General features: G+C 29.9%; 1 protein-coding gene across 1 annotated transcript in view; it reads left to right on the top strand.

The window, feature by feature from the left end:
- The window catches only part of LOC121127747 (prestin), a 134,613-nt gene that overhangs the window by 64,499 nt on the left and 55,459 nt on the right, over positions 1-14,655 (top strand). Inside the window, exons 5-6 of the mRNA XM_040723228.2 lie at positions 4,793-4,897; positions 14,255-14,388. Of these exons, the coding sequence (XP_040579162.1) occupies positions 4,793-4,897; positions 14,255-14,388 (239 nt within the window). The remainder of the gene's footprint in view (positions 1-4,792; positions 4,898-14,254; positions 14,389-14,655) is intronic.

The following is a 14,655-nucleotide window of genomic DNA, read 5'->3' as shown; positions in this document are numbered from 1 at the left end:
TAATATTAATTAATTAATATAACAATCATTTGTTATGCATTGTTCAAACAAACAAAAAATAACATCGTAACGAAAATCTGCTTAAGCAATTAAATTAAAAAACAATAATATAAGACCATTCCATTTCCATTCATATCGAACCTCTCCAGTAATTCGTGGTATATTAAGAGGAGTCTATCCAGACAAGTATGTAACAGTTCTTACTTCTTGCAGCCTAGAGAATAAATAGCCCTTAAGTGATTAAGTATTACATTTTGAAGTGAAATCTATGTATAGACAGTGACATAATCAGCAAGTTCCCCATCTTTATTTCTGAATTGTTGTATTTCCTAAAAACTCAGTGGTCGTGTGCAGAATGTTAACACTTTTGGGAAATTCCAAAACGGATATCTTGAAGCCTCTAAACTCGACTTACTAAATGTGCAGTCTCTCTCTTTCTGTATCTTCGACTATCGATTTATTTGTAAAAAGGGTTGAAGTAGTCATCTTGTAGCGGAATCACTTTTCTTTTGAGTTCATAAAAGGGTGCAAAATATTTTTTCTTAGTTTTTCTGTACATCTTCGACGGTTTACAACCTAATCGAAGGAAGTTAGTTTATAATCAAAAAGTAATCTTGAAAAAATGAGTGTCAAAAACTAAGGTCACGGTTAACTTTTTTTAAAGGACAAAAATTACAATTAAATTTAATATAAATTTTTTTTAACTAACTGATAGTATTTCAATGATGTATTATACTTGCCTATAATTGCTTTGGTTTACAATATATTACAAATCAAGCATGCTAAATTGCTAAATTCTTCATCTTTAAGATCCGATAACTCAAAGTTGGAATATAATTTATTTCTACGTAAAACTAATACTAAATTTATCACATGACTTTACTACAATACATCTTTATAGAGTGTTCTATCTTTAGACGATTAATTTTTATTTAAAAAAATTACCCTCAACCATAAAATATTTGAGATTAAAACCTAAGATTGTAGTTATTCCTCTAAATCTTTTTTTTTTTAATTGGTTAGCTAATTGAAAGTATCTCAATGATGTATTAGACTTGCCTGCATTGCTTTTGTTAACAATAGAAAACTCATCAAAAGTTCTTCAAAATACTAATTTCTTCACTTTTCACGGTGTTACCTCACCGACAACAAAATACCCTTTGTATTTGTTGTCAGCTGCCGATTCCCTCATATCGCTTGATACGTCATGGCTATTTCATAATTTACTCTTTTTTGATCAATACACAATGTAATAAGTTATTCTATACTTATGCTTCGTTCTCAAAAAACAGGAATACAACTTTTTGTTGATTGTTCATTATTTATATCAGATATAAATTAGTCATTTTATTATTTTTATGAAGAGATGAATACGCAAACACAAATGTACAATTAATATTTTAATAGAATATTACAAAGCAATATTATAATAAACTATAAACTTTTTTCTGTTTCTTTTTGGATGAAAGGTTGCGTGATACAATAAAAGTAACGACGTGCTTTAAGATGCTTAGAGTCAGATGGAGTTACGGATCTAAAATTTCATTTTATAGTATGTCCCACATACCAAATTGGAGTCAACTTTACTTCATTGTGGATGACCTATATATAAATAATAATAAATGGTCACTGAAAAAAGGATTAATTTGTCACCACTAAATGAATTGTTTCTTAAATATCCTTTGGAATAAGAACACACAAACACACTGACTATCAATTAATACATTTCGTTATTTATTTGTAAGAAAGATATATTATAGCATTTACAAAGTTGCCTAGGAAATAATAAAATCTAGTAAAGACTTTGTTAATTCACAGGGATAACGTAATGCCTACATATGCTTTTGTGTAGCATAAGTCATACTATAAAATGGTGGAATAAAGGGTTTGTAAGTCCAGGCTAAACATTTGAGATAGCATGTAGCTGTTGTTTAACAGCGAACTTTGAGCGCATGTGCATGTAGGACGTTGTTTGATGTTGGCGGCTAGCCAAAAGTCAATGGAGTAAATTTTAAAAATATATATAATCAATCAACGAAGTATTTATTCTACAATCGTGGAAAAGACGGAGTGTGCTTGTTGCAATTCCTGCCAGAAAAGACAATATTGGGATTGCAAACTTCTTAAACCTGTCCTTTGCCTGGAGAGTCAGGAAGGAACTAGATTAATCTGAAGGTGATCATGAATCAATAACAAGGTGTGCTGATCAGAAGATGATATATAAACTTTTTTTTTTACTTTGTTGTGCCCATTGGTTGGTCTACAAGCTCACTGGATCTTAGCCCAATGGACTTCTTTTTATGGAGTGTAGTTGAGAAAAACCCTAACATATCCTCCTCCAACACAACATCCAAGATGATTTCCAGGATCAAGACGGAATTTTGTATTTTACCAAAGGAAACTATCATCAATACCAGCTCCCGTTTCGGAGGTCGAGTCGAGGATGTTATTGACGCCAAAGGCGATTATATAAAATAATAACATTTTTTTTATTCAGCTTTTTATAGAAATCGGAAAATTATTTAAGGAGAAAAACAATCTTTTTCAAATCGTGTTGGTTGTTTAAAAAAAAGGTTTAGCCCCCTGTACAAGCATAACCAATCAAAACAATGAATGGTCATCCAATAAATATTAATTGAAATTTTTAAGTAGAAACAGCATTTTGGTTTTATGAACTTTACATAGGTGAATTTGTTTCTGGAATCGGTATGGGCATCTTAAAAATAATCTTTAACTTGCAAATCCGATTCTTATTTATTACTGTTATTTAACTTCTTTTTTCTTTCTTTTTCTTTTTTTCATTGTAATTTTAAAAAAAATATTCCATTTTTCAAAAAAAAATTATTATGGAACTTTTTACATTAAAAAATAAATTTTTGAATTTATTTTTAAACAGTTATGCATTTTTTATTTTTTTTTGCTAAAAAATATTATTTTTTTGGAATAACATTGAGTTTTTAAAAAATTTTATGAATTATTGAGAATTTCAGGGACAATTTTAAATATCAAATTGAATATATGTAATTTAATTTTTATAAGCCACCATAAATAATATTGATGGCAAAATGGTATTTTCTAAAATATTAATGAATCGGAATCGGTAATTTTTACAAGAATTACATCGGGATTGCCATCGGGATTTTTTTGGAATTGTTTCATCACTATTTTACATTAAATTGTTAAAATTGATGAATAATCCCTCCAATTTGCGTTGTTTCTGACATTTATTTGACATTGTTTTTGTCAAATGAAATTAAAAAACATGGAAACAAAATAATTAAAAAGTCAAGTAATTAAAAATAGCTTCATTGCATAAATTTAAATACCATATCACATCTTTTATTTACAACATATAACAAAATAAGAACAAAAATATTTATAAGCACTTTAGTTATCACTAGACAATTTATTAATAAAAGCGAAATATAAGTTAGTTACAAAGAAGGAGAAATATTAAAATATCGGGATTTACTTAATTTGAAAAAGTAAACAAAAATTTGTGTTGTTCGCATTTGAAAGTTGGTTATTTAGGTCAGCAAAAACTAATGATAAAACTTGGCCAGGGACTGTATTTTTTCTAGTCCAATCTGAAAAGATATAAGCTTTCTTTTTTATATATAAAAAGTTATTTTCTAAAAAAGAAAAAACTGACATGGAATTGGATCAAGACGGACATTTTGAAATAGTATATGACTGGTTCAGTCCAGAGTTAGACTGAATTATTTAAAATTATTAAGGTATGATGCCAGTCTCGGATTTCCTTGCCGAAATCCAACCCTTCTAAAAAAACTACAAAATATGTACTGTTTATATACCTATTAAAGATCCTGTTCTGATATTTCGAAATTATTGATCCCTTCTTTTCCAGCTCAGTCCAAAAAAAAATTGGTTCTTTGCTTTATGATCCAAGTTTGAAAGCATTTTTATTGGTTATTTATCCTACTTGTTAAAAAAAAATACTTTAAATTCAAAACACACATGATCAATTGAAGTAAAAGTTATGCTTAGAACCCTGATGAATACCAAAATAGACTTAATCTTTAAGACCACCCCAAAATGAATCAAATAAACTAGATGTAATCATTTCAAAAAATTAACAATTTTGGAAAACAACAAATTCCTATCAATAATTGAGAGTTATTTAAATAATATTTTATATCTTTAATTTTGATGAAGATGATAAAAATAATTGAACGACGTAGCGGGAGATATTATTATCTTGAACTCAATGTGCGTATATTTGCGTCTTGGTATTTCCTAGAGTAGGAAATATACTTAATAATGTATGTTGTATTCAATGACCATTCCCAGGTCAGATGGAGTAAATGTAATACTATAATGTTTACTTATACTAAATCAATACAACTCCATCTGACCAATAAAAAGAACATTATAAAAATTATTTCTCAATACTTATCACATAAAAGACAGATTTTTATTATCTTCTGAGACAGTTATATGACTGGAGTAGACTCAATCTGTCTACGACTTTTGATCTTATATTAAAACGAACACAATCATACTATTAGTATCCTACCATGGACCGTTTTTATGGATAAACGCTGGGATATTCACCTTATTTTATCAGTTGAATCTTTTTTTTATAGCAGCTGAGTTTATGTATTTATAAATTCACAAGTTTTCACTTGTCTTAGCATGCCCAAATATCAAATAGGTATAATAATGTTTTGTCAATTTTTCTTATTCTTTTTATAATCGGGCTTTTAGTTGGACAAAAAGCTCATCATGCTGACTATACTTATATTTATTTTCATACATTTTTTTGTTTCAGATATGCATTGATTTTTTCAAAAACATCGCCAACATTAATATTGCAGCACTTATAGTTTCTTTTGTAGCTGTTACTTTACAAGTTGTGAATAATGAATATATTAAGGTAAGTAAAACAAAAATTGATATTATATAAAGTGGATATAATGGTTTTTTTGTTTGTTTTTTGAAAGAACTTAAAAAGACTTTTAATAAATTTAAATGTAGGTATATACCATTCCTTCATATTTGCATTTGTAAAGTTTTGTTTTTAACAAGGGTTGATTTTTGTAGGAAAATACTCTTGTAAGAAAATAAATAATCGATAAAGTAAAGATAATTATTGAAAAATATTTCCTTTCATCTTTTTTTAAGGGATTAATTTTTATTAGTAAAATAAGCAAAAATAGACGTTTTCTACATTTATGCTGTAATGAGCATATTTTTAACTGTGAATAATTATATTCAAGAAATACAAACTAATGTGTTATTAAATAGAAAAACAAAATAATTTTTTTTTACTTTATTCTATGGGAAACGACAAACTATGCTTTAACAATATATAACATAACTCCCTATGAAATCCTCAGTGCTTTTCTTTTTTTTTAGTGAGTACATGCACACGTAATAAATCAATACTTTCATGTTATCTGCTCGAGAATGAACAAATAATAATATCAATCCTTTGATAATTTTTTGATGATATGTTGAGTACTTTAGTCTCTAGAGTGCTCTCTGCCTGAACCTAAACACACACAACTCAAGTCACATTGTGTATAAGGCACTTCCTCTTTCTTTTTTAACAAGAGCTTTAACTACACAAACTCGCTGTCAAATCTATAGAGTATAGAGATGTATAAAATATGAGCTGACCTACACACCTGCGAGGATTTAATTCATTCTTAAATAACGCTCTTATACAACATTATATGTACGTATATAGTCGATTTTGTTATTTAATATGAAGCCGGGTTCAAGTGCATCTTAACTTATTCACCCAAAAATGGTGTTTGAACAACATAAAGAGATTATGTTCTAAGGATAAATGACCCAATCATCACCAGATTTGAATCCGCTGGATTATTATTTTTATCTGGGCATTGAGAGGAAGACCTGTAGGACCCGCCATGATAATATCATTGATTTAAAAGATTCCCTGGTATAGGAGTGGGCTTCCATTGATTCCACCAACATTTTCAGAGCATGCCGGACATCCGTACCTCGTCTTGAGGCACATGTGTGGTGCGTGAGCTCTTTTAATTATCAACTTGATTCCGAATATTAATTTCGGAAAATTATGTCGTGTACGTTTTTATTATTCGTTTCTCTTTTATTAAAAATATCAGTAATAAAAAGATATTCAAAAGAAAAATTCCAAGTAATTAATTATTACAATTCTCGAATATGAATAAATTTGAGGTGTCAGTGGACTTAGATCAAAAAGCTACATTGGTGACCATGACTTGAAAAATTTTGGGATTCTAGAGACCAAGACAAGTGAGGATTCAACCGAAATCATGGAAGTGAATCCCTTTTTCATAAAGTTGACAGCCTTCACGCCCAAGCCTTCTTCCGGTTATTTTTTAAGGATTTCAGGCCAACTCGAACTAGCCAAAATAATGTAAGAAAAAAATTGCTATTATTATCTTCTTAGTGCACTCTCAGAAAGAATAATATCGAATTTTTCAGATTTTTGACTGAATTAATGTGAGTTATCTCAACAACCGTACACACAGCTCAAAAACTTGCTGAAAAAACTCTACGTCGGCTTTACAAAGCAGTTAATAAATGAACTTGTGGACCTCATTCCAAAAAGTAACAATATACGTGTTAGTGAAATGGAAGCAAAAGCATGGGACCTGATATACAAACTAAAAAAAATAGCCATCTAGATGAGGTATTAGTGAAGCACGTGGTTTTATCCTGCCATCCATCTTCCTCACATCAACATCTCACACAAGGATTTGAAAAATACAGTCTTGGGGAGGAGTTTTAGGAGTGTGTTAGGACGGAGGAAAATTTAGGTGGAGAGAGTCCCACTCAATATAGTAGTCTTTCCAATTTTATGAAATTCATAGAATGTTTACATAGGGTCTACCATATTTTAGGAACTAATGGAATGCCTGTTGTGGCACGCCCTCGTAAATTTCAACCTGAAAAAAACTGAGATAATAAAGAAAGAGACTAAGACTAGCCAGGAATCTAAATCTAATTCCTGTTCATTTAGTTTAAAAATTTACTATTACTGAAAAATAGGCTGGAAAAAGATAAAGAAAACACATTTATTTCCATTTCCTGTTGACTTTTTTTAGTATGATCGACTACCATTTAGTTTAAAAAAAGCCACAAGAACACTTCAAAGAATAATTGTTAGGATTTTTGGAAATATTGGAGGGTGTTTTGAATATTTCGACGACATATTGCTGTACTCACAAGAAGAATATGACAACCATGAACTAATGATGAAGGTTTTGAATGCCCTTAAAGAAAATGGCTTCAGTTACAATCGAAATAAATCCCAGTTTTGAACCCAAAAGGTCAATTCCTTGTCATATATTATCGATATATATTGACCTTGAAATAATTCAATATGCCAAAAACTGTCAAAGAAGTAAATAAATTAATTGGAATTATGAACTATTACCGTCAATTCATTGCCTGTTTAGGAGAATTTTGGAGTCTCTCCTATGATATTATAAAGAATAAAAAAGCCAATGCTATGTTCACATTGTCATCTGAATTATTTTGATCCTTTTTGGAGTTAAAAATTGTCGGAATGAAGTTACAGCCCTATCAAATTTTATTCTTGGGTAGGAGATACAATTATGTATGGATACACAAGATAAAGGTATCGATTGTGTACTTGAACGGGGGAAAGAATGCATGTTTCTTCCATTAGGCTTCTTTAGTAGAGCTTTCACTGAAAGAAAACAACGTTATTCAGCATTTGCTCGAGAATTCCTGGCAATAAGGGGCATTACTAGACATTTCAGTCACACTATCGAAAGGCAAAAAATAATTTGCTTTAAAGAAGATAAACTTTTTGTTTCCGCTCAATTTAAAAAATACCCAAAGTAGACCCAAAATATTTTCGCCATTTTTCTGAAATTAGTGAAAGAGGTTTTATTCTAAGACACACATTTGGTAAAATCAGCAGATTTTTTATCAAGAGTTAGACTTATGTGACTGGAAAAAATGGAAATCAGAACAAGATAAAGAGAGGATCAATGAAACTTATCCTTTGGCTGAAACCAAAAAAAAATACCACCACCAAAGCATCATATGCATCCCAAGACCCACTCTCATATCAAATAATAGTTCTAATCCCTCGGGTTGCGCGGGGTACTTGAGGGTACCCTTGAATCCTTAAAAATCACAGCCAAAGCATCACATACATCCTAAGAATTGTACAAAATATAGAATACCGTCCTCACTCCACGGAAGGGGCCTCACGCTTTTAATTTTTTTTAAAAGTGCATCATGATTATATTGCATATGCCATGAGGAGAGTTAAACAAAATGTCAACAATATGGGCGTGCTGAAGCAATATTACAAAAGTATACATTGAACTAACATCCCCTATAATTTTTTTTTAATCAGCAAATATGAGGCATGCACCTTGTTGATTCGGCCGTGACACTTGGCTTTTAACACTACCAAGACATCCACGCCCAATAAAACAAAATCTAACCATCTAAATAGGCTTTGAAATTAATGTATGGATATTAAATGGTTTGATGAGTAAAATAGCTTTAGTACTTGAGCTTCTCGAAGATCTTTGCAATTACATAAGATTTTAAATATTCGTAATTATACACCGTGCCATTAAAAAATGTGTATACATGTACAAGTAAATAGATATTTAATTGAATAAATACACGTATATATATACATGTATCCACATGATAAAAGTCTCTAAGGATGACCCTGTAGTTTATACTTGATCCTTTCAAATAAAGCACATTACCCTTCTATCCTTAAAAAATATCCTTGCAAAAAAATACAAAAATTAACTTTTATAAATGTTTTTTTTTTAAACTTTTATTATATGTATACATATTGTCTCTATAGAGACTTTTCACGTGATGTGATTATTTTGAAAGTGTGTCATCTTGGTCTTTTTGTACCTTTGCAATATCCTATAGAATATTGTAGGGTATTTTGTTTATTTTTAAATCTATTAGATTAAGTTTCCTTAGGATAATGTAGAATTTTTGTGTAATAACTAAGAATGTCAACAACTATGACCTCACTTTTTGGTTTGTTAATGAACAGATGATATCGTTAAAATAACTTAATATATGTTAACTTAAATGTAAAACTACTTACGTATATATAAAACTATATATCCAACACATGGGGTGAAAAGTCCTGGGCTTTAACAAAGAAAACACGTTGGTTTGTTTTTTTCGTTCAAAATTGCCTTTTCTTAAAATATTATTATTTATTTCATTACTATTCACTTTATGGGAGTCTCTTTAACACTTTTTAATCCATGGTTTCACTGAAATTTTTTTTTTTTATAATCAAATAGTCTTGCAAAATTAAAATACAAAATTGTTTTCGATCCATTGTTTTAGAAATAACATTAGTTGACACTAAGCACAACAAGTCACAAACTAGAGAGCAGATTCTCATAACATTTTGACAAATGTCTTTTGAAAGTTAGTACTAACTGAAAAGGAGATAATTTTATTTTTTTAAAACACTATTTATGCGTGAAGCTCCGTACTTTTCAGGCCATGTGCTATATAAATATTATTTTCAATAATATTTTCTTAATTTTTGGTATCTATATTGAATTTGATTCAATTATAATCCACTACTAAATATGCAGTAACGAATTTATAATCTAGGGCTGTTTTTTTTTTCAAGTCATATTTTTCACAGCAACATATAGGAAATAGGAGGAGTCAAAAAACAACAACGTAGAAAAGTAAATAAGTAAAAGTAATCATTCATAATATTTTGTTGTACAGAAACCTTTTGACATTTAATTTCCGTTACGTATTCATTAATTACAGTAATTTTTGATTATCTATATACAACTCCTACAAAATTAAACATTGCAAGAACGATGTTCTACACATATATATTCTTTCTTCCAATTTGAGTAAAACATGAATCCTTAATATTTAAGGAAAAAAATTCTTTTTATGACTATTAGGGATGGGAAAAAGGTCAAAATTCTGGCGTGCATTTTTTTTTTTAAGTTACCTACATTGTATCAGTTTGACTGCACGTCATACTTTCTTTTTCTATCTATAAATTGGAAATGGTGACAGTGGATAGTTGAAATTCAAATATTGCGACCTCTTATTAATAAGGAAATAAATTTGCAAAGGGAAGAATATATTATTTTATTAGGATGAGAGGAATCTAAACTTTTTTGAGATATTCAAACATTAAAACCTTGGATGATCATGAAAGAAATTAAATGGAACGTCTTATTTTGTGGAAGAAGCTTTGAGTTTTTCTCGTATGAAGTATTCTGGGGGGAAGGGGGATAGGAGTCGATCAATGGACCAAGGAATGAGACAGGACAGAGGAGATCACATCTCATTAAGTAAAGCACTACGACTTTTTCTTGTATCTACCATGAACTATTACAGGATCAACGTCATAGGTACCATAGAGAATAACTTCTATGTCATCAAATCCATTTACTCCGGAAAATTGAAAAGTACCATAAGCAATTAGCATTCATAAAAAGAAATATACATTATAAACTCCAATGATTGTCTAATCCTACGTGGAAACTTGGTCGAGAAATTTAAATCAATTGAGTCGATATTCCTCCTCCAATAATATATTCTTCGTTTTGCAATGTTATTTCCTCATTATTTAGAGGTTGCAAAAATTGAATTCCAACTATTGGCTGTCTTTGTCTCCAATTTCGGTACACAAAGAGAAGGTATTACTTGCGGGAAAAACTAATGCAATATACCCTAATTTCCCCTCTGCAATTTTAAATTCTACAAAATATTAATTTTATTCACTATTTTAGATTGTAAGCCCACAAGTATTAAATATAATGGTACAAATAGATTCATTGAGGCTTATAGTATCATATGTAACAAACTACACCCACGGGCAAATACGGTTTTATATTACTAAAATGTCCATTTTAATGTTGTTGTTCCCAAGAAAGTACACGAAGTATAATTTAAGGGAAAGTAAACGTATTAGCAAGCATTGAACAGTAAAAATGGCTTGTGATGTAAATCTTGTGACTTTTTTAACTGGTCCGTTTATTTGCACTTCCTCTCCTTACCTTTTTTGACTATTATTTAACTCTTGAGTAGTCAACTTTCATTCCTACTACATCTAATTATATTCAAAACCTGATTGAACATTAGGGGTTGCTCATAAAAGACAGAGAGTAACTTGAGTATTTGTTGTGGAGTTATAATTGGTAGTCTTTGTTGGACTCAGAGTAAAATTCAAGATTGGCATTGGAGTATTTATTCCCTATATCCTTGTTTATTTACTTCTCCACTCCTCTCTTGCCACAGCTGATTGTAGCTACACTCAAATTTTCAGGTTTACAATTTCGATTTTGGGATTGTTTTTTTTAAACATTCCCAAAATACACACTATTTCCATTACTAGTTTCAATCATCATAGCTCATGGACAACGCCCTGGGGAGAAGTTATTCTCTTGAACTCAATATGTGGGGATTCGCACCCAGGTGATTCTTAGAGAAAGAAATATACTTTATAAATATGTATTTCACCAAAAGAGTCCTAGATTAGATGGAGTAAATGTAATATTATAATGTTTAATTGTACTTAATCAGTGCAACTCCATCTAACCAATTAAAGGAACATTAAAAAAATAATCGCTACAAATGTATAAATTATGGAAATTATTGTGATTAAAAATCAATCAGTTTTACCAGCTTTTATAATTTATAGATGTAAGAGTAATATATTTATGTTAATTAATCTTTAATGATTTTCTGTCACTTATAGAATAAAAATTCTAAAAAAATGTGGTAGGATTTGATATAGTTTACAATTGTCCCTAGTCTCTTTTAGCTCCAATTATTAGGGCGATTAATCATACAAATAACACATGTATATGCCTACATAGGAATTAAGAAACTCTACCACAAACAAATCCATGTATTTTCCTTTATCTTATAGGGGTCCAACATAAAGTACACATTAGACATTAAACATTTATTGCACATATTTTCAGTGTTCTTTTTTTTTGTTTTTTTATATGAAAATATATATAATTGAACTGAATTTTGTATGAACTCCACATCCTGTTGGTTTCATGAATAAGAAAGCATAATCATAGCTTGTCAACACAAAAACAAACTCAAATTTGTTTCTCCAAAATTGAGTCTAGTTTAAATTCATCACCGTTCATTTTTATCAATGAACAATTCGGATGAATCCTTTAAAAGTGCCATAAATTGAACTTAAAGAAGCCCATGTAATTATCATGAATGAATAGATTGTTCCCCTTATTAGACGGAGGAAATTGAAGCAATTAGGAAAATTGTACTACAATTACTCTATCTAAACCTGGAAATTGAAGTAAACAAAACTTATTATAGGTGGTATGTAATAATAAAAAACGTGCAGCTTAGGTGTAATGATGTTTCATTACATCAGCTTCAATCAGCTGTAACAAGGGATGAAGGGGGGTAAGAAATAAACAAGGACATTGGCGAAAAATACTCCAAGGTCAATCCTCAATTCTACTTGGATCCCAACAAGGACTTACAATTATAACTCCCCAACAAATCCTCAGGGTTACTCTCCGTCTTTTATGAGCACACACAAATGTTAAATCAGGTTTTTAACATAATTGAATGCAGTAGAAAATTTTTGTGACTACTCTGATGTTAAATAATAATGACTCCAGTTTATGAAAAATAAATTCATTTTTCAGACTACCAATATCAAACAATGGGCAGCCTAAAAAATTCAAAGGATTTACATCATATATATATCGAACTCACACTCACTGATTTCTCTTTTTCATGTTTTGTCCACTTTGCTATTTTGCTCCGTGTGGATCATATGAAGATAAAATGAAGTCTTATAAATCAAATAAGGACTCGCACAAATGTTAATACAGATCCTATATTTTTTATTTTTTTCGTTCTTACACATAAATACCTAAGCAGTTACTTAAAATATATGCATAAATAAACATTTCAGTTTAAAGTTAAAGCTTCAGGATAAGATTACATCGCAATGTTATTAAAATTTACAAAAAAATACGAGCATAAAACTGGAAAATTAATAATATCAGAGGTAAGAAAGTGGGGCATTCACAATAAAACATGGATAATTCATGAAAATACAAAAAACAGTCTCAAATTTAAATTTTAGAATGTCATAAAATCTTTTTTAAAGCTTTTAAATGGTATCTTGAAGTTGACGGAAGTTACATAATTTCTTCTCCAGCCAAAGTCTACGAATTATTCCCCAGAGACGGAACTTTAATGGAAAGAGTAGTATATCTTGCTGCTGCAGCAATAACAATTGCTCTCATCTCCTGAGGATCCAATACATCATTATTTGTTACTCTGTTAACTATTAAGGCTTTAGAGTTCAGTAAAGCAAAATCTAAAGCCTTGGTTTCAGATTACAATCCTCTGTTCCTTTTGGAAATCCCGAACAAAACCATACCTTTTGCAACGATAGTATTAGCATGTTCTAATCCTTGTATGTATATTTAACTTTACCAGGGACTTTAAAGTACCCAAGGCGGGACAATCCACGACCGCATGTAGAGTATCATTATATATTTTACCCCAATCATTGTATGGCATAAAAAGTTTAATTATTCCAGCAGAGATTTGGAATTGAGCAGTAAATTTTCTGCCATCCTTTGTTCCTCTCAGAGAATTTAAAATCTTCTATGACCAGTTTTCCGGGAGCCGAAATATGTAAGTATGTGAAATATTAGGCTTTATGTATTATGGTTACTTAGAAAAAATATATTAGAGCTTCCTTCTCTTCCTGATATTTATGACAACATTGTTTTTATGTTTACTCCCACAGTCATTATAAATAGAATTTACTCCCCACATTTTATTTTTGTTTATAGTTGTTCATGCCATAATATTCATGAAGAAATTATTATTATTAGAAAATGATTTGTAATTTGTATTGTAACATACAAAAATATATACAATATTGTGAGTAATTTGAATATAAAATTAAAGCACCTTATTTTTGAACTTTCAAAATGCCTATTTAGTACTTATATTATTCGCTTGAATGCATAATGCATTTACCTCACAACTTTTTTTACAAAATGAATTGCTATTTTCATGTGGGTTCAATGAATGTATGTAAAGAAGCGATGGAGATTATAAAGTGTAATTAAGTAAAAAAAAATGTATTTCGAATAGGTAAAGAATCTGATAAATAAGAAGGAGTGTTATATTTACTTACTTATGTACCTATAGATATTATTATGCAATAACATATGTACTTTCTACTCTTTTATAGCCACGTGTCTCTAAATTCTGCAAATTTCCTATACCCATTCAAGCCATTGTAGTCGTCATTGGAGCAGGGGTTTCATTTGGAGTGGATTTGTATGGAAATTATGGTGTTTCCATTATACAAGACATACCTTCTGGGTAAAAAAGACATAAATTAATTATAAAATTACCCCTTTACTAGGGAGATGGGAAATCGGAATTTATGGGGGAGAAGCCCTCTTATTCCCCCCCCCATCCCCCTATCTCCCCCTTTTACAATTGTAGTAGTAAATTATATGTATATATATATATATATATGCAGTAACAACCAATTTCCATTCTCTTATTCATGTAGATAGATTTATAGCTAATTCATCCTTGATCCACTAAAAAAACCAGTTTTTTAGAATGGAGGTAGACTCCTTA

Source organism: Lepeophtheirus salmonis, chromosome 13, assembly GCF_016086655.4.
Source record: "Lepeophtheirus salmonis chromosome 13, UVic_Lsal_1.4, whole genome shotgun sequence".
Classification (NCBI taxonomy): Eukaryota; Metazoa; Arthropoda; class Copepoda; order Siphonostomatoida; family Caligidae; genus Lepeophtheirus; species Lepeophtheirus salmonis.
This window is presented reverse-complemented; position numbering and strand designations above follow the sequence as displayed.